This window comes from Drosophila tropicalis, unplaced genomic scaffold, assembly GCF_018151085.1.
Source record: "Drosophila tropicalis isolate 14030-0801.00 unplaced genomic scaffold, ASM1815108v1 contig_952, whole genome shotgun sequence".
Classification (NCBI taxonomy): Eukaryota; Metazoa; Arthropoda; class Insecta; order Diptera; family Drosophilidae; genus Drosophila; species Drosophila tropicalis.
In genome coordinates this window covers 391697-411782 of record NW_027173453.1, presented here as the reverse complement: position 1 = coordinate 411782, position 20086 = coordinate 391697, and the positions used below count along the sequence as shown (strand labels likewise).

The 20086-nt window shown below is 41.9% G+C and overlaps 1 protein-coding gene across 1 annotated transcript; it reads right to left on the bottom strand.

Annotated features, from left to right (window-relative positions):
- Positions 1-8526: 8526 nt before the first annotated feature.
- Positions 8527-19271, bottom strand: LOC137586243 (brefeldin A-inhibited guanine nucleotide-exchange protein 3). Its single transcript, XM_068302251.1, is given in 10 exon segments — positions 8527-13772; positions 13831-14019; positions 14021-14267; positions 14347-14717; positions 14790-16047; positions 16117-16437; positions 16502-17142; positions 17286-17419; positions 18110-18459; positions 19050-19271. Coding segments are annotated over 9 exon segments (6195 nt in total). The 5' UTR covers positions 18195-18459; positions 19050-19271; the 3' UTR covers positions 8527-10823.
- Between the last annotated feature and the right edge of the window lie 815 nt (positions 19272-20086).

Here is a 20086-nt window from a genome sequence, read left to right as displayed (position 1 = left end):
ATAAAAAACAAATTTTATCTGAATATTTTTTTCCCCGGTATGAAGAAAAAGATAGAAGCAATAGTAAACTCTTGCCAAACGTGCAAACTCTCTAAATACCAAAGACACCCTCCGAACCAAGAAATACAACCAACCCCTATTCCGAAATATCCAGGTGAAATTATTCATATAGATTTATATTCCACCCAAAATAAGATTATTTTAACCGCAATAGACAAATTTTCTAAATACGCGCAAGTTAAACTCGTAAACTCAAAAGCAGCAGAACATCTTAAAGTACCCTTACGTGAGTTGTTAATAGCCTTCGGTATGACAAAAACCGTGGTGATGGATAACGAAAAGGCTTTAAATTCTGCATCAATAAAATTTCTTTTGAATAATCAGTTAGGTATACAAGTCCACACTACTCCACCATATACCTCGTCTAGCAACGGCCAAGTAGAAAGATTTCATTCAACATATACAGAAATAATGAGATGCTTGAAGCTAGAGCACCCCGAAATGGAATTTGAGGATCTAATATTCAAAGCCGTTGACGAATACAATAAAACCATCCATAGTACCACCAACAAAAAGCCAATAGAAGCATTTTTTGTAACAAATTTAATCCATAATCCAGAAAAATTAGCACTTGAAAGGGAAAAGATTGCAGAAACCATTTTAAAGAAGCAAAATAAGGACCTAGAGTACCATAATAAAACAAAAAAACCCGTCAAAATCTACGATCCAGGTGAAATCATCTACGTTAGGATTAATAAACGGCTAGGCTCGAAACTAACGTCTAGATATAAAAAAGAAATAGTAGCCGAAGATCTTAATACCAAGATTAAAACCAGGTCAGGAAGGATAGTTCATAAAAACCACTTGAAGTATTGATAAACATCCTCTTCCGACAGATTGCTCATGTTACCACTTTGCTGGGGTCACACAACCATATTAGACTATACTAAGTCAAGAGTGGTCATGTTGGAAACCGGGTTAGCCGCGCGCCAGAACGGAACGTTTAAAATCATTCACGTCATCGAATTAGAAAAATATCAAATGGCCATATCCGTTCTAAAAGAAGTCGTTAAGAATTCATCAAACCTTAGTCCGTATCAACCTTTTTTGGCCTACGAGATAACTCGGATACAGAACGAATTAAGGAGGCTTCAGCCGATGAAATTCAGAAACAAAAGATCGCTTGATATACTTGGCACGGCTTGGAAATGGTTAGCGGGCACACCTGATCACGAGGATCATAAGATTGTGGTAGATAAGATCAATGAACAATTGGAAAACAATAATCGGCAGGTCATTATTAATAATCTAATAGAAAATAAAATAAACGATTTAATTAAGATAACTAATACCATATTAATTAGAGGTAAACCCGAATATAATAATAAGACAGAAGAAATCGAAATAACCAAATTTAAATTGAGTCTTTTAAGAGAAGAAATAACAAATATTATTTACGCAATTGATTGGGCTAAGGCCAATACCGTAAACTCATTAATACTGTCCTCTGATGAAATAGATTTTATTGACACAATTAAAGAAGAGAGTCTAACATTTGTAAACATTGAAGAACTAATAGAGTTTGCCGAGGTCAGCATAGCCTCAGACGGTAAATCACTCCTTTATATTGTTAGCCTACCCAGAGTAATTAATGAAATTTGTAAACAAATCCTTGCAATACCAATTAAATATCAAAAATTTATAGAAGAAATAGACTATGAGAATATCATGAAATGTAACAAGAAATACTTCGGGTTAATCAATAAGAGTAAATGTAATATTCATAATGGTAAGACAATCTGTAAACTGGAAGATCTGACTAATTTAGAAAACAGTAAATGTGTAGGAGCCTACTTGCAAAGAAGGAATCCACAATGTAAGGTCATCAACAACCAGCACGTAAAATCCCATTCGGAAATAATGCCCGGTACCTTGCTGCTGAACCAATTTCAAGGAGACATCAACATCAATGGAGAAAATATTACCCTAGAAGGCACCTTCATAATTCAAGCGGAAAACGCGACAGTCGTCATAGAAGACTCCTGGTATATTGTGAAGACACGCTTTGAAGTCGAGGTTCAACCGCCGCTGTTGCAATTACTATCAAATAAGCAGCAAAGAGGTGAAAGGTTATCTCAGGAAATGATCAAGGAACTACACATCAATAATACTAATAATCTGGAGAGAATCCAAAGAAACAACTTGATTATGTCTTCGTCAAGCTGGATTATTCGAACCCTTCTGGCAGCCGCAGTGATAACATATTACATCATCAAAAAATTCTGCAGCCACGAAACAGGCAACCATGGTCCACCAATGGAAGTCTCAATCGCGCCAGTTCAATATGTTGTTGCGACCGAGGACGTCCGCACTTAAAGGGGGAGGAGTTAAGCACTTCTATCATAACAAGGAGTCAAGTACTTATACCATAAAACCCAAGTCCGTCAACACATGCCCATTGGCCGATCCTATTTCATCATCACAAGCAATTCCCATTGGTCAACCCCACCCAGTCGTCACATGCCCATTTGTCGCAAATAACAGTCCGATAGCTAGGATAAACAACAAGTCACCCCACTCAATCGTCAGATGCCAATTTGTCGCATGATCGCCTATCCCCAGCAACAGTCCGATCGTTAGGATAAACAACAAACCTGATACCCAGAATCACCCCACAAATTTCGGCAATAAACAAAGAATGGTCCTGAACACTTGTGTAAACAAAGAATGGTCCCACGCTCTTAGTGGACTATTGGACTCAGCCAACGCCGCCGCCTGCGACGACGTCAATTATCCAAGCCTTCATCCAACATAATCAAATCATAGAAAATCAGTCTTAAGCCTTAGTCGAAACCATCCGGTAAAACTTCGCTTTAGCTCCGCGGAATTCACTCAGTCAGAATCTTTCAGTTATCATTAAGTTGTAATTGTAAAGTGACTTTAAATAAAAATTGTATTTTTTTATACCGTGAGTGAAGGAAGTGTTTAATTTATATACTTTGTATGGTCGGAGATGCTTCGTTCTATGCGTTGCACACTTCTGACCAAAATTAATATACCCTTTTTGCAAGGGTATAAAAATCCTCAACCTGATCAAATTATTAAAAAATACACTCCAGACGAAGCGTTAACCCTGTATATTGATGGCGACTTCACAAAAAAAAACATATAAACTAAAGCAAGCTGGTGCAAAAGCAATAAATGCTAACATTTATCCAACATATGATGTATTTCGCTCCGCTAGAAGATGTTAACCAGATGACATAATAGTCAGCGAATTCTGTGCTGAAATTCCGTTACAAGAAATGTTGGATCACACCCAGAGGTTCTTAGTTCTGTGTTCGTTAAGGCTGATGAATAAATTGATGTATCAGTATTTTATAAGTGGGGATGCGATGGAAGCTCGGGACATTCAACATATCTTTACAAATGCAATTCGAGAGCAGGATACTATGGAAAAATCCATGGCCATCATCAATCCGATATTGCAGACCCCTAAAAATTATGTTTGCAAAAGAATCTGTGGAATTAATTCGAGACGAAATCGAAAATATTAAATTACAAATTTCAAACATTAGGCCCACTAGTCTTTATATGTATGTTAAGGGCTCAACAATTTATTGCAATTGATTATGATTGACGGCAAAGTCTTTAGCGTGATTACGGACTAGACAAACGCATTGTAGAACAAAGGAAAAGCAAAATTCAAAATAAATTTATGAAGGAGATGGCTTTATTGGTTGATATTCCAATGCAGGGAACAGGAAATACAAATAGTGGCAATACCGCTAGAAGATTTTTCGAGTACCACGACCTTTCTGCTCAAATAACTGTGGTTAATGGAATCCTTATAAAAAATCTTGGAAACATTTTACGTTCTATGGCATCAGGATATGCCCTAAACGTGAGCCGATTTCCGTGAGTTTGCCTTGGACACGGCAAAGATTTTTATTGAAGAATATCCCTGGTTTTATATGCATAACTCAGTTCATAAAATTTGAATTCATGGAGCCGACATTATAAATGCTGTACCTCTTTCAATTGGTATGATGTCGGAAGAAGCCTTGGAAGCAAAAAATAAGGATTTTAGAAACTTTCGACTGAAGCATACACGCCAAAACTCAAGAACAAATTCAATGCAGGACCTAATGAACACGTTATTAATATCCTCGAATCCTTTAATAAGTACTTTATGTAGAAGCTCAACACAATTCATAAAAAAATATACGGTAGGGTAGATAAGGAGGTAAAAGCTCTTCTTTTAGAAAAAATTGAAAACAGACTCCAGCTCTGACTCCGATTAATTAATTAAATATTAATTTTATGTAAAAAATATATCAAAGAGTTTGTAAAAATCGACCGAATAAAGCTGCTCCAACTTTTTTTGTTGCCACAAAAGCAGGTTCCAGAGTCTTCTTCAAGGTCTAAACTGTACTCCACTCTTCATGCGTAAGTGCGTCTGCGTTTTAAAAGTGCACTTCAATAAAGTCTGTTAGGCTTAAGAGTTGGGTCAACATTGAGTAAGTCGAACTCCATCGGGTTGGAACATCTAGTTCTGGTACAACTAGACTCTCTGCTTTTATTAAATGTCTACAGGAAAAACAAATATAATTTTTTGTTATTTTCTCCAAATTGACAAATGGTTAACCTATGATTACATACCTGAATGCTGTCGTTCTTAAGGACTTCGCCAACTTACGAGCCCTGTCAATTGTTTTTTTGCAAGCAAGTTGCTTGAGGAAGTCGTTAACCGCCAACTGCAAAGTGTGAGCGACAGATTTGATTGAAGTGATATCGCTTATTTTGACCTTATTTTACACTTCGAACTCTTGCCATCCACAGAAAATTCGAACAAATTTCTTGCGACACTTTCACGCTTACGACCCATTATTTTTTCTTTCACTTCTTACTGTCGCACTTAAACACAAGTAAATTGTAAATAATTTGGCAACCGATACAGCGATTGGTAATTGATACTATTGTTCTAACGGAAAACCAGAGGCACATTCAATACTAATTTGAAAGGGGGCGGAGCTTTAAAACACCAGCATCCCTTAAGACACGCATCTGACCGTTTTTTGCCGTATCGAAATGAATATATTAATTTTGATCAGAAATGTGCAACGAATTGAAGTGTAAAAGTATATATTTATCAGCAATACGCGACGAGTTCATATAGTCTTGTCTGTCCGTCCGTCTGTGCGTTCTTTATCCGTCCTTTCGTCTGGATCATCGCAAACTTCTTCTAGACCGCAAAGCTGCAGAGCTGAAATTTTGTATGTAGGCTTGTATATACTGCAGGGGTTGTATATCTCGGATTCGGCCGGATCGGACGACTATATCATATAGCTCCCATACAAACGCCAAAGTCACAAACAGTGACTTTTCTCAATAACTTCGTCAGTTTCTGTGCTATTATTGTGAAACTTAATATTATACAGTTTATTACGCCTATAAACGACTGTGCCAAATTTGATCAAGATTGGGTGACAATATCTTATAGCACCCATAGGATTACGGCGAAAAACGGTGACTCTGATCAAGAATATATATACTTTATGTGGTCGGGAATGCTTCCTTCTATGCGTTGCACACTTCTGACCAAAATTAATATATTAATATATATAATATAAACAAAAGCAAAGCTAAGTAAATTATTAAACGATGTGTTTGTCTGTCGATATTTTTGATTTTTCTCAGTTATCTTTGGTGCGATTATTCATCTTGTCCAATAAGTACATACGGATTCAACCCTTAATAGACAGGATTGGGCCAGGAGTTGCCCTTCCCTGCATGGACCACCTCATGGATCATAAGACCAACTCTGTATAATTTTGTTCCATCGGATTTCAAGTAGGCGGATGACTAGAGGGAAAAACAATTCTAAAACCGATAAAAAACCAAACATCATCCAAGTAGGCTGGTTTATGACCAAAAAGTGTACCCAAGGCATGCCAGAAAAATATTCATTCATAGTCAAGGAACCAGCAGAGAAAAATCTGAAAAACACAAACTAAAATATATATTTTATAAAATGTTTAACCTTTTCTCAGTTTTTCAAAGCGCTGTGGACTCAGAACCGAAACCGCGGTGGCAGTCCTTTATTGAAGAAGCTGAGGATATCCTGGAGAAATGCTGGTTCAAACTAGCACACTGTGATAGCGAGACGACTCGGTATGTATTCGGATACATTTTCGTACTCGGATTCGTATTTGCCTGGATCGTCTTTGAGATATATAAGCAGTGGGTAAGTGCAAAGAGAGAGAGAGAGAGAGCGAGCGAGAGAGACAAGAGGGATGACACAAATTTCCTATTTGTTGCAGACAGGGAAGCAAATCAACATAAGGAGGAGCTTCTGGTTCCAGATGAACCGTATGTCCGTAGTGGAACTTGACCAGAACCAGGATGCCGTATCGGCCGGAAATCAACGCACGATTTCGGTCCAGACTTCAGTCTCATTGAAGGAGAAGCACTTTTCCATGTGCGTCCACAACGATGCTCCACAGTCGGAGGAGCAGCTGGACGACACCGAATGGGAGACTTTGTCGGATCCCACAACCAAGCCGACCTTTGCTAAAATGAAGACTGATTTTGATTTCTTTGATGCGAAGGGCAAGTCGAGCAACTCCAGCGACGATCAGAACTCGCGTATTCCAGTCATGGTTCGTGAGGCTACTTACCCCAAAATAAAATTGACGAAGAAGATCAAACGTTTCTATTAAGAATTTACCAGAAGCCATCATCATCATTATTATTTTTCTTTTCTTTTGAAATTATTTAATGTAAATTATGTATGTAATTGTGTAATTTTCATTTTACTACCCCACACATTTGGAATCCATTCAAAATTATTAATCACACTTGAGCAATGTAAAAAAAATAATACATATATCTGTTAATGACTGTGCCGAATTTGATAAAGAGCGCGTGACTATATCATAGCTCCAATAGGAACGATCGGTGGAAAACAGTGACTTTGATCAATATCTTCGTTATTTCCTATGATTGTAGGCCATTCTTTCGCAAACATAAGCCTTTTTATATAAAACGTTCTTCCACATTGATGGCTAATAGGTAAGGAAAGAGTTACCAAAAAAGTTGCAAGGGTGTACAAACTTTGACGCGGTCGAAGTTAGCCCCGGCCCTCTGGTTTTTCTGTTCAAATCGCTCATAACCCCTATAACATTCTCGCCATTTTTTTGCCACTTTTTTGCAAAAATTTTTCAGCCTATTTAATGTAGCGTTGTACTGAAAGTTTTGAAAGTTTGGACCTATCTACTATATTTGAAAAAACAAAGTTGTTGACTGCTTTAACTTTCTGCGAAGGTTTGTTTTCCTTGTGCCATACATCAAACAGAGTACGTTTGCGTACCGACATGGTGCCTAAAAAGTCAAATATTATGAGCAGGAGCACTTCGGAGCAGCAAAGTTTGCTTAATTCAAAATGAGGACGAAACATTTTAACACTGGAATGAAATTTTGATCCGAGCCTACAGAAATTCACATTAAGTTACACAAACTCAATTACCATGATGGTTAATTTCTACGACATATAAGTACAAGATCATAATATAAATAATATATGTATAATAATATTAATATACTAAACAAGGTTTCAGTAATCGGCGGGAAGCATAATTTTGGAACTTTTAAGACATTGAAAATGTAAATTTAGTTACGCTAGATCGTCAAAATCGCCCACAGTGGAACGTGTCCATTTGGGTACGGATTATGGTAATATAATTAATAAAATATAAATTTATTTATTTTAGATCTATTTTTCTAGTGCTCGCATCAAGTTGCTGCGATGAGGTCTGCATTCGAAGTAAATTGAGAAAAAGCGCGCAAAAGTATGTTACATAAATAAGTCAGACCTCAATTTTATGTGTAGCACTTGTCGCGGCATTGCTCATACGACAAGTGAGCACGATCGATGCTAACGCATTATTATCAAATCCTTGACAAATTCTTGTTTATTATTTTTCTGTTTTTTAATTTTTTATGGAATCTGCAGGTATGAAGCTGAGACCCAGCAACTACATGTAGAGTCTAGCATCCGGAAGAAGTCGCAATCTGTGCTTGATAAGTTGTGGTCTACGCCAGACGAGTCACGTGATTGAAATGATAAACCCTTTAAGGAATAACTTGTGGGAACCAGCACCACAATGGACACGGACTGGCAAGTGGACTTCGAGGGCTTAAATGGGATTATCCAAGCAGTCAATAAAACTCGCAAATCATTCACTTCAATGAAGTTTTCAAACAAAACAAATTCCAAGGAACCATTGCGAAGATGTTTGCTTTGTGTTTTGGTACAGAGCCGTCGGTCTCTCCCTGGATCCGTCCATGGTAACAGTCATCGATGGAAAGGCTTCATCAAAAATATTGGTATAGGGAAAAAGAATTCTCAATAGAGCGAGCCTTAGGCAGTAGACCGCTATGAGATGTGGCCAAACTTAGTTCTATCTTCCATGAGCCATCCTTTGTGCCACCAAATAAGTGAATCGAGTTTATGATTTAGTTAGTTTGTGTGTTTTTAATGATCAATCAATCCTCGTAGATGAATATGTATAGCAAATAGAATATATACCAAAATGGTTACTATAATACACATAAGTACAGTTAAATACATAGATTGGTTCTATCAAACATAGCGAAGCGAAGGGACCGAAGCTGGAACCCTCTGTATGTATGTGTGATAGCTTCAATTTGTATAAGAAGAAATATTTCCAATATAAATGTATATCTTTTTTTGTTTTATATATATATATGTATGTATAACTCTTTAGCTCTTTTATATATAGGTATATATATATAAATGTATGTATATAGGCATATTACTAATTTGTATGTAAGTATTTGTGACTATGTGAGGGGGCAAGTTGTCGGCAAGGGGGTCGGGGCTTCGAGGGGCGTGATGCAGTGGATTTTCTGATAGGATTTCTCCAAAAAGTAAGCAAAGTGCAAATTGTGGATAAAGTTTTGCAACTTTGATTATGGTTTATTTTTGTTTTTCTTTTTGTTTTGTATCTTTAGGTACGCATATTGGTACAAAAGTAAGCTAGTTTCTTTCTTTTTTTTTGTTTTTGTTTTTGTTTTTGTAAAGGCAGCGCGGGACTACTTTGGCTTAGGCTTTATACATAAATGTATCTGACTTGTATTTGTGTGTGCGTGTGTGTGTGTGTGTGTGTGTGTATCTGTGGGTATGTCTAGTGTGTGAGTGTCTAAACGTTAATGGTGGTAATCGTGGATTAATGGGCGGCAATGATTTTGTGTTAGTTAACATTTGCAATATATATATGTATATGTATTGGTATTGTATGTATGTATATATTTATATATATATATATATATAATAATAATTATGCCAAATTAATAACTATAATACAGTTTATATTTTGTTCACATATAGTGTCGGATCCAAGGATATGAAACGGGGCCAATTGGCCCCTTAAAGTATGTTTAAGTAGTTAAAATTTTGATCTTTGGAATGATGCCCATTGTACACATTGTTTATGGAGCATTTTTGGATTGCATACTTTAGGGGGCAATTTCATTAATTTCACATTCTTAGTTCCGCCTTTGTTTACATAACATTGAGCCAAAGGAGAAGAGTTTCTTTAGCATCTTTAATACAGTATTTCCATAAAACCCTTGCTAGAAGGGTATATATCCAATAAATATATGTAAATATACATTTTTTGACCAGCCTAATGAACTGAGTTCATATGCATAACGGACGACTATATATTATATAGCTCCCATAGGAACTATTGTTCGTTAATTATGGATGCCTTCATATATATACGTAGGTATAACTAACTCAAGAGAAAGGTCCAATGGAGGGTAAAAAAATTTCGGCACAGCCGAACTTAGTTCGGGGGCGGATACTTAAACTGGAGCTGAAACCCCTTTACCCATTTACTGAGAAAATCATAAGAAATTGTGGAAAGATGGGGTAAAGCGTTTAAGATATGTCGATTATACTTTCCTTTAGATTGCAAATGAGAAAAACCAAGAAGAAAAGCGAAATGGGGAAGTTTCTTTACGATTTAATTAAGTATAGTCTACTTTGAGGAGAATGTGGGCCACACACTACAAAACTATATTAAAATTCCCATCAGAGTTAATTCTCTCTGGACTATGAGATCTATGGGATCCCAAGGTGCTACTCCTTGCTGCTAGAACTCGTTTAAATGCCATCAAAAATAAATATCTTCTATCATATATTTTCTCATTTTCCTTCTTCTTCTCCTAGTTACATATGTGGCCAAACTTTTCTCGTTTCTAGTTCCTAGTTTTACTTTATCTATTGAGATAGAGAGAGAGAGAGAGAGAGTGGAAAGAGAGAGGCACAACACACATTATTGCGATTTAATTTGATTTTGATTTACAATTGTCTCAATAGGTGACTGGCTGAGTGAGTGGGTGGGTGTTTGAGTGCGGAATGGAGCTAGGACAAAGTATCTACTAATTCAATAATGTACAGGGCTAATTCTTTTTGAAATCTTCATCGAGAGATTCGCTTGTACTTTCAGTTTTACTTTGTGCTGAACATGTTGAGCTTTTACTTTGAAATGGTATTGCCTGGCGGGCCGAGGACGACAAGGACACACACAGAGAGAAAAATATAATTAGAGAGACAGAGACAGAGGGAGGTAGTGAGGGAATGTGCATGTGAAGAGTAGATAGAAAGTCAAAGACAGAGAGAGAGAGAGAGAGAGAGAGGGGGAGGTAGGGAGGTAGGGAGTAGTAATTGGATTTGGAGTAGGAGCCTGTTGGTGATGCACCTACAGATCAAAATAAAACTCAACAAGCATAGCCTAAAATTGATTAACCTTTAGTTCATTTCCCTGCAACTGGACCAGACGAAACGCCTCCCGTATGGTTGGTGTCATCAGTAACTTCAAATTCTCCTCAGCCTCGGTGGGCAAAGAGCGCAGCAGCTCCATCGAGGCGACCACCAGTTGGGCCAAAGCAGCTCTCTTGTAGTTGGAATCCTTAAGAATGCTGCTAGCTCGCTGTTGTTCGATTTCCGGTGAAATTGATTCCGCCTCCGATTTGGCCTGTCGGTTTGTGTCAAACGGATTATTGCGACACTTGGGCTGGAATTCACTAATCAGTGTGGTCATGGTCACATTTTCCTCCTCCAGTTGCACACACTTGGTGGGCGATGGCGAGGTGTTTGAGTCCGTGCTAGATCCATTGCTGCCCGCATCTCCAGTGGGCGGTCCGTTGCCGTTGAGAGACATGCCAATGCACATTCCCATGTGCTTGGAATGCAATGGCAACTTCTGCCCTGCTCTACCCTGATCCGGGCAATTGCGCAATTTTCCGTTTTCAATGTCATGGAGAGCCGAGTTGCTTAGATAGAGCTCACACACCAGATTCCAGGCATCCTGAAGGCAGAACAAGTAACGCACAAAGTTCTCCTTCTTCTTGACGGTTGTCGTGTTGAGGCGGGAACAGGACTCCAGGATGAAGTTCAAGTCCTCGGGACCCAGATTGTATACCACAATGTCGTTGAGATGCGAGTCCACCAGGGCTATGTAGTAGATCATCCAGGATGAGGTCATCTGTTTGTACAGATTCGCCGCATACTCGATATTCGAAACCTTTTGCATGAGAAACTTCAGGCCCGGGCGCGAGTCGAACTCTAGAGCGGACATGAGATATTGCTTCACACAACGCAGGAGAATCTCCTTGGAGCGAAAGTCCAGATCGTAGTCATGAGTGGGCGTGGCCGCTGAGGAGGCGTAGTTATCAAAGATGCAGGTGGACACCGCCTGGGGCACACACTTAAGACGCGAGAGCAGCAGCTTGGCCACCAACTGGAGCAGCATTTGATTGGCGAGAAGTCCAACGACAAGATTCTTGAACGGAATTCTGATCACAAAGTTATCCAGATTGGAATTGAAGCCATTGTTCAGGGGGTATAGCAAAAAGGAATAGCTCCTATCGTCCGACAATTGGCCAGATGCAGTCTTGGCTGTGGTTGAGCTCATACTCTGGCCCTGAACCTGACTCTGTCCTTGCATTGGTTCGCGTTGATTGTCCGAAAGGAAGACCTGCTGGGCCAGAGAATAGATGCGGGCCAATTCCTCCAGAGTGCTATCTCGACGAGCGGCCACCTTGACATTGGCACAGTCGCCATAGAAGCTATTTGACTTCTCGTGGAAAGCGAACGACAGTTGACGCAGCGGGGCAATGGTCACCGTGCAGGCTCGATGGATTGCCGAACAGGCAATCATCCATTGGGACTCATTGAAGAGCATGCCCGTGGACAGTATGACGTGCTTCAGACAAGATACCGAAATGCGGGCTATCGCCTCCTGAGATTGGGCAGCGCATTCAATAAGCACAAGAAGCAATTGCTTGAGAGCCAATGTGGCTGATCCCGAGATTTTGGTTGGTGATTCAATACCTAGATTACCACCTGACCCTGGACATGCCCCTGTGCCCGTTGCCGCCCCTGCATTGCCCAATCCTGTGGCCTGCTCATCACTGGCTGAACTGGAACTGCTGTCATACTGATGATTGGTAAAACCACCCTCCGAAGCCTTCTGCTGGGGTTGCTCTATTCTCTCGGTGACGAACTTTAACTTGGAGTAGATTAGATTATCGGCGGGATGAACTATCTGTGTCAAACGCGTTTTTGTAATGGCCCCCAATCTTCGCTGCTCTGGCACGGATTTCTCAATAAACTCCACGACTAGATCCGTGGTCATGCAGCAGCAATGTTTGAAATTCTTTTCGATTAGCTGCCAGGAGGCTCCCGTTTTGTTGATGTAGCGCAACCAATCCTGAATCATGGGTATCAGGAGATGGTTAATGCAGTAGAATCCGAAATCTATGCCCGGCGTGGACAGAAGATTCTTGAACAGCTTGAATATGGTTTGCAAAATGGGCGCCTGATGCGAATAGGGGCAGACGATTAGGGAATTGGTCAGTCCATCGAGGAGCAGGAACCACACTTTCAGCACTCCCGATGGCTTGTCCATCTCATCGATCTTCACAATTGTGTCCTTGTCGATGTGCAGCGATCGATACGATATCATATATTGCTCGTTCTTGGTCTGCAGATAGTCGTTGCCAAAATAGGTGAAGTTCTCCATGGAGCTGGGTATATTGGCGTCAATGATATGCGTGTAGGAGATGCCCTTGATCTTGTAGGTCGAATGGAAATTGGGACACTTGGGCATGCTGTACATGAACCCAAGGATGCTCGAGCAGCGTTCCAGGAAGCGCAACGTCTCGTGCAGGAAGTCTGTAGGACGAAAAGCTGCATTGTCTGGAGCACTCTCTGGCGGATTATCGCTACCGCCCCCGCCGCCGCCGCAGGCATTGTTATTATTATTACTAAGGGCTCCGCCTGAAATCTCTAGGTACGATAACAGGCACAATATGCAATCCAGGCCGGCATTGGCGAATACCAGCGTATTGTCCGAATCAAGGAATACCCGGAAGATGTCAATGATGTTGCTCATATTTAACATGCGACTTCGGGCATTGCGCAACGTGCCGAAGAGGGGCCTCCAACCAGAACGAATTTCGGTGCGATGCGCCTCCACAACCTCATAAAGGCAGGCGACAATCTGATCCTGGACGTCGACATCGGTGTCCATGCTTAGCAGATTCTCGAAGGGCTTTAGTAATGCTTCGTTGAAATGGAAATACGGTAACTCCGATTGCTCCACCAGCAGAGCGGTGATGATGTCGTGAATATACTCAATGGCTCGTTTTGATATCATCCGGTCCCGATGGCAGGCAGCCTAAGGAGAGACAGATCAGATAAGATGGAGAAAAGCCAAAGTGGAAAAACCAACTCACATCCATCAGGTGGGGCCCTGTAATGGCCCACACCTTGAGCACATGCAGCAAGGGCCTGGAACTGCGAAATACTTTCAGGGTGACGTCTCCGATCCTATGTAGCAGTAGCGACATGGGCAACGAATCCAGTTTCTTCCATCCCTTGCTAGGCCACCAGATGCGCCCGCCTTTGCGGGCCACCTGACTTTTTGTACAATTGCTCTCTGGAGGCGCGGCACAGATGCTTGAGGAACTGACACAGTGAGGGCAAACTCAGACGTTCGGCGGCATCACTGAACAGATTCTCTGCCTGATGGGACAACGCACACAAGACTTTGGAAGTATCGCACTGACTCAATAGCACCGTCTCATTGGTCCCTGAATAGACTTTCAGAATGGAAGTGATATTCGTATTGGGACTCTGCATGGGAGCCTGCAGGAAGCTGTAGACATCCACACTAGAAGAAGTAGAGGAAGCAGAAAACGGGAAGGTTTTAAGTCAAAGGGGCATAAATGAGTTGGGTTTAAACCACTTACCAAGTCTCATCATCATCTATGGGTATGGAAGATAGATTTAGCTTATCCTGGGCATTATTGCCATTGCTTAGCTTCTCTCCCGTCTCAAGATCGCGACGACTGCTACCGGGTGAGGCGGATATTGGTGGATTTTGCATGCTGAAGATCTCATGCTCCAACTGGCTAACATGACGACAGACGGCAAAGATACTCTGCCAGCAGTCGGCGCTGTAACTACCCAAGTTGAGGCCACCGGTGAGGACGACATCCATCGACATGGCTTGACTGGCCGAGATGCGTGGCCCGGTTGTCTGGCACACATTGGAGGCCAGCAGATTCAATATCTTTCCAGCCAAATGTTGCAGATTCAAACTATTGCTCAGGGTGGCGGCCTGCACCAACAGGGGAGGAAAAGAAAGAGGTTACCTATTGGATAGTTCACGCACAATGGGGTAAATACTCACCGAATGCAATCCGTCGAGACACATGGCATACAAGGCTTCACCATTCGATTTGTTTGACTTGGCCTTGACTCTCAGAGTACGTTTGGAGAGGGCCACCAGTTTGTTTGAGGCTGTTGTCTGTAGATCGCCCAAGCCAGAGCTCAGGACAATCACCATGGAGTCCCAGCAGCAGGTGAGCAATCTTCGACACAGTTTCTTGGCCGCTTCGCGTCTCTTGTCGTTAAGCTCGTCGCTGTGCTTGACCGTCGCCGTCTGGAGTCGCTGCCACTCGGACAGCATTTGGGTAGCACCCAGACCCCCGGCATCGCAGAGCATGTCCACCAGGGCACAACGCGGACCTGTGCCTTCCAGTTGGGCCCGCGTCATCGACTCGAGGATGTTGTAAACGATCACCGATTGATAGAGCTCACAGAGCCAGGGCGATGACAGGTAGACGAGCACTCCAGTGTTCTGTACCGAGGTGACAAATTGCTGCTCCGACATGGGCACTAGAATATCCTTATTGGACAGGGCTTCTTCGTAGTAGCCGGCCTTCATGAGCTGCAGACTGAGCAGCAGCGAGGAGTAAATGGCCAAATAGATGCCATCCGCATTGATGGCCGTCAGATTGTAGTCGAAATCTGAGAAATTCATGCTGTTCTCCTGGCACACGGCCGAGGCGAACTCCTGCATGGCCTCGTCCAACTCCACACAACTGCGCAGTCGGAGCAGCTTGGGCACCAGATCCTGACGCAAAGCCCTGGCGAAATCCCTGGCATGCTGGCGATCATTGTCGCTGTCCGTCCGAATGGGCATCACGGGCGCCTCCAGATGGGAGTAGGGCCAACGGTTTTCCACCCGCGAAGTTTCATCGCTTGAGCTGCTGGGATCATCGTCCTCGGGACCCTCTGTGTCGCCTGATCCATTTGAGGCTACATCCTGCTCATGCGGCGGCTCACCTTCACTTTCCGAACCCGAGGAAGTCTCGAATACATTTTGCCTGAACTCCACAATGGCATCCCGATAGGGTGCCGGCAAACGGGCCATACTCTGATAGGTCAGGGGACCCGAATAATCGGCATCCTTGAGCAGATCATGACGCCCATTCACCACCTGGACAATCTGATCACTTATCATTGACTCTGTCAGTTCGCCGCTGCAAAGAACCTGTAGACTATCCAGCAAAGCAACCATGCACTCTACACTCGCTTGAAGGCTCGCCTCGGTGGCACTGCCAGCGCTGGCTCCATAGGCACACTCCTCCATAGCATCCACCAGGCTAGGGAAAGACAAAGGCAGAGAGGATGACAGCTAAACGAAGCAAAGACGCAAGTCTCAAAGTACTTACAGGCGAAACAGGGCCATCTCATCGCTGCATCCCTGAGCTGTGTTCTTGTCCACATAGAGGATGACGGCGAGATCTATCAGTCGTTCTGGACTCTTGAAAATCTCGCGCACGCACTTCAGCGGCTCTGTGCGATTCTGTGGTGCTGGAAGTAGAAGCATTCGATGGAATAAAGCCTCCAGCATTGGTCGCAATGATCCATGAGCTCCGGCAATGCGCAGCAGTTGAATTGCCGTCAAGTAGACACAACGCGCCTGCGGCCCATCCAGGCCTGGACCTGTGAAAAACCCCCTCGCCTCGTTTTCAATCATGTGGAGGGCATCTCTGAAATCAAATCGAAAGTTAGAGACGTAGTAGATGGTATTCTCAAGGAAGTGACTTCACTCACTTGTAGGTGAACTTCTTGTCCAAATTGATTCTGCCTGGCGATCCTAAGGCAGCTGCCAATGTGGGACAGAACTTTTGCCACAAAAACGATGTGAAATGCGGATTGGCATGAACGTTCCTGGGCAAGGCCGAGCTCAGGGTCAGTATGCACTCTGTTAGATAGAGCGAACTGGGATTCTCGCTCTTCTTATTGGGTGAGGCGTTCACATTGGGCTCGACCAGGCGACTGCAGAGCCATTGCATCACCGGTATCACCTCATTGTAGACCGCCGATGCCTGGGTTTGTGTCATCAGACCGGCTGGTGCCGTCTTCTTAACCTCCTCGGCCTCCTCGATGAGAAAGGCGCAAAAGGTGCGGAGACATTGGGAGGCTGCCGCCAGAGAAGCGGCCTTTGTTGCCCTCGAACCCATTTCCCAGCACTCCCCGCAACGCGATAGTATCTCAATGAGCAGACGGCCATTCAGAGTGCAGGCCGGGGAGCAGGCCATGGCCAGGAACAGTCGGAGCACATTCACCACTGTGTCCTCGCTGCTCGATGATGGCAGGATGCCATTGGTGGCACGTAACAGCTGCGAGGGTAGCCACACGGAATCATCTTCCGGTTCGAGGCCAATATAGAAACGTTCGTCCTTGATAACGCGCTGCACTCCGTTCAAGGAAATCGAGGAAAACAAAAAGAAAAACAAAAAAATTTGCAGATGGAAACGAAAGATAATTATTATTCCCACAAAATGGAATATAAAATGGGGTTAGCAATTAGCTAGAGCCCTTCCCCACCACTTACATGCAGACCGTTTAGGCCCATTGTGATGAACTTTGGCCGCTTCGTGTCCAAGGCCATTTGCAGTGCCGTGAAACAAACGGAGCGCAATTCGTGCGATGGATCCCGATGTATGCCATGTTGTCGATATAGTTTATCTGCAAACGACAACCAAAAAGAGAGAAAGAGAGAGAGAGACAGAAAAAGAGAGAGAATCTCTCGGAATTAACGTTAAATCCCATTGTCATAAAAACGCAAAAAGCAAAAACAATGAAATTGCCCGGATAAGGCCATAAGGCATAAGACAATTAAGCGATGGGAGATAGCTTGCTTGGTCGGCTGGTCGGTCGGTGTATAGGCTGGGTCGGAAGTGATACAGGATACAATGCGTTGTGAAACAAAGTGACAACAATGTCTGGAAAATTAAGAACGCAGAAAGAAGTCCTTTCATTTGAAGAGAGTCACTCTCTTGATGCCTGGCCGACTTTGCATTACTCTTTCACCCAAACAGCTAGCAAATGCAGCATGAGTGTTGAATAACTTCACAAGATGTTCAGAGAGTATACTCAAAGGAAATACCACCGGATATACTGGGGGCGTATACTTACATACAATAAACGCTCGATACTTGTTATAGTCGAAGCGCAACAACAAAAGACAAGGACAAGGAAGCCAAAAAGCGAAGAAGAATGAAGCGTAGGAAGGAAGGAAGGAAGGGCGAATGGACGGACGGAAGGAAGGAAATTGCGCTCTTGCATGTTTTCAATGTGCTACATACATACATACATGCAATATATACATACATATGTATGTATGTATGTACACTTTCAACTGGTTAAACTACGTACCGTAAGCAATTTGAGCCGTTTGACGCAGAGCATTGTGCTTGGTGCCCGTTGACTCCTTGATAATCAGTAGAAATAGGTCTTCCATATTGCACGCCTTCTTTTTTTTCCTTTTTTTACTGTGCGGCAATTGAATTGCTGTCCGCCACTCTCCCTCTCTCTCTCTATCTCTCTCTCTCTTTAGGCTAGGTTGACTTCTTGGCGTTATTGTTGTTCTTTGTTCTTGTTGGGTTCCAATTCGTGTGTGTGTGTGTGTGAAGAGATGTTGGATAGGAATTGGTTTGCTAGAGCTCAAGCTCTTTAACCTGGCATGCCATCAATAACAACTCAATTAGCGCCAACACAGAAGTTGCCTGTCCAAAACAACAAAAAAAGATCATTAAAAAGGAACAAAAAATATTGTTTTATTTCATCTTTTTGGAGTAAAATCAATAAAGAATGAAACAGATGCTTTGCATACATAGTTCTAGAGTTCAAGTTGGAGTCCAATGCGTGACATATTGTTTATGTATGTTAAGGTGCTTGCCAGGGAAGAAGAAGAAGTAGGAGGTGCAGCTGGAGCTGGAGGTGGAGGTGTTGCTGTTGACTACTAGCCGACACGCACACACATCACAAACCGACCAGACTCGGTGTAACCTTCTTCCCTCCTTCCCGCTCAACATGTCACTGTTTTGCACTCTGGTTAAAGTTCCTCTTTGTTTTTTTCATTTTCATTTTTTCTTCCATGCATTTTCGTTGTACCTTCAACAAAGTTTAAACAGTGTGTATCCGTTTTCCTTTTGAAAACTTTTTTTAACACGTACCAGCGCACACTCACACACACCACCAATACAATTGCACTAGTCATTGCAACGGTAAATTTTTAAATATTTTCAATCCTTTTGCAATCAGGTTCCCCATATGCCAAGGGAATTGCCCTTATAAGTATGCTTTATATTATTACCATGTTTAATTTTTATGCTTTTTTTTCCTCTATTTTAAAATAGATTTACATTAATTTGCGAATTCGTTGATTTATTTCAATATCTCATATTTTGAAACGCACTGACACTTGTGGTTTTCATCACTTTATCTACTATCTCTGCCTTTTGGGTTTTAGTTGGTGCCTTCGCCTGCCTGCCTGCCTGATTGAATGATGGCTGTTGAATCAAAGCAGCAAATTGCCGTTTCGGATCCGACAAATGCTGGCAACAACTAAACTAAAGATTTTCCATTGATGTATAAGGCAGGTTAACCGTGGTCTATCGATACGGCTGAAGCGCATGCCCAGAGCACAGCTGTTGCAAATTATAAATGTATGCGCCACAATACACCGAACCATAATACATACATATAGCCAAACAAAAATCTTATCGATAATATTTTGTAATGGAAATGAAAACTTCCTTCTCAAACACATGGCATTAAGGATAAGCAGTGTTAAATTCTTAAATCTAAAAATATGTGTGACTTTGCGGCTTTTATAGTTAACAAATTTATGATCTACCTTTCAAAGTCCCAAAGAAACTGCTCTTCCGCTGCATGAATGAAACAAAAATTAACTAGTCCTTTCATCTGCATTGGTCGAAAATGTTTCAAAATAAACGAAAACAGAAATAGAAAGTGCTTCAGTTTCTATATACATACATACAATTTGAAGTTGTTACTATCATTGACTTGAATTTTTCGTTTCCCCCAAGTTCAAAACAACATATGAAGAGAAAAACATGTATAATCTTCGTAGTTTATGCATATACTATGTATGGACTTTGAAATCGTATCCTTTATAAACGAACTGTCCTCAATGGTAGATTCACACGGGCTCAAATGAAACCCTTTAACTTTTTTAATATTGAAACAAAAGCAGTATAACAGTTCTTATATTGTGCATACATTTTGAATTTGTTTCAGCACGGATTCCACGGATATTGATGCCTCAATTTCTATGCCAGTTCAGCAACTCTGTTTATAATCAATTTGTCAAAGATATGCAAATGCAAT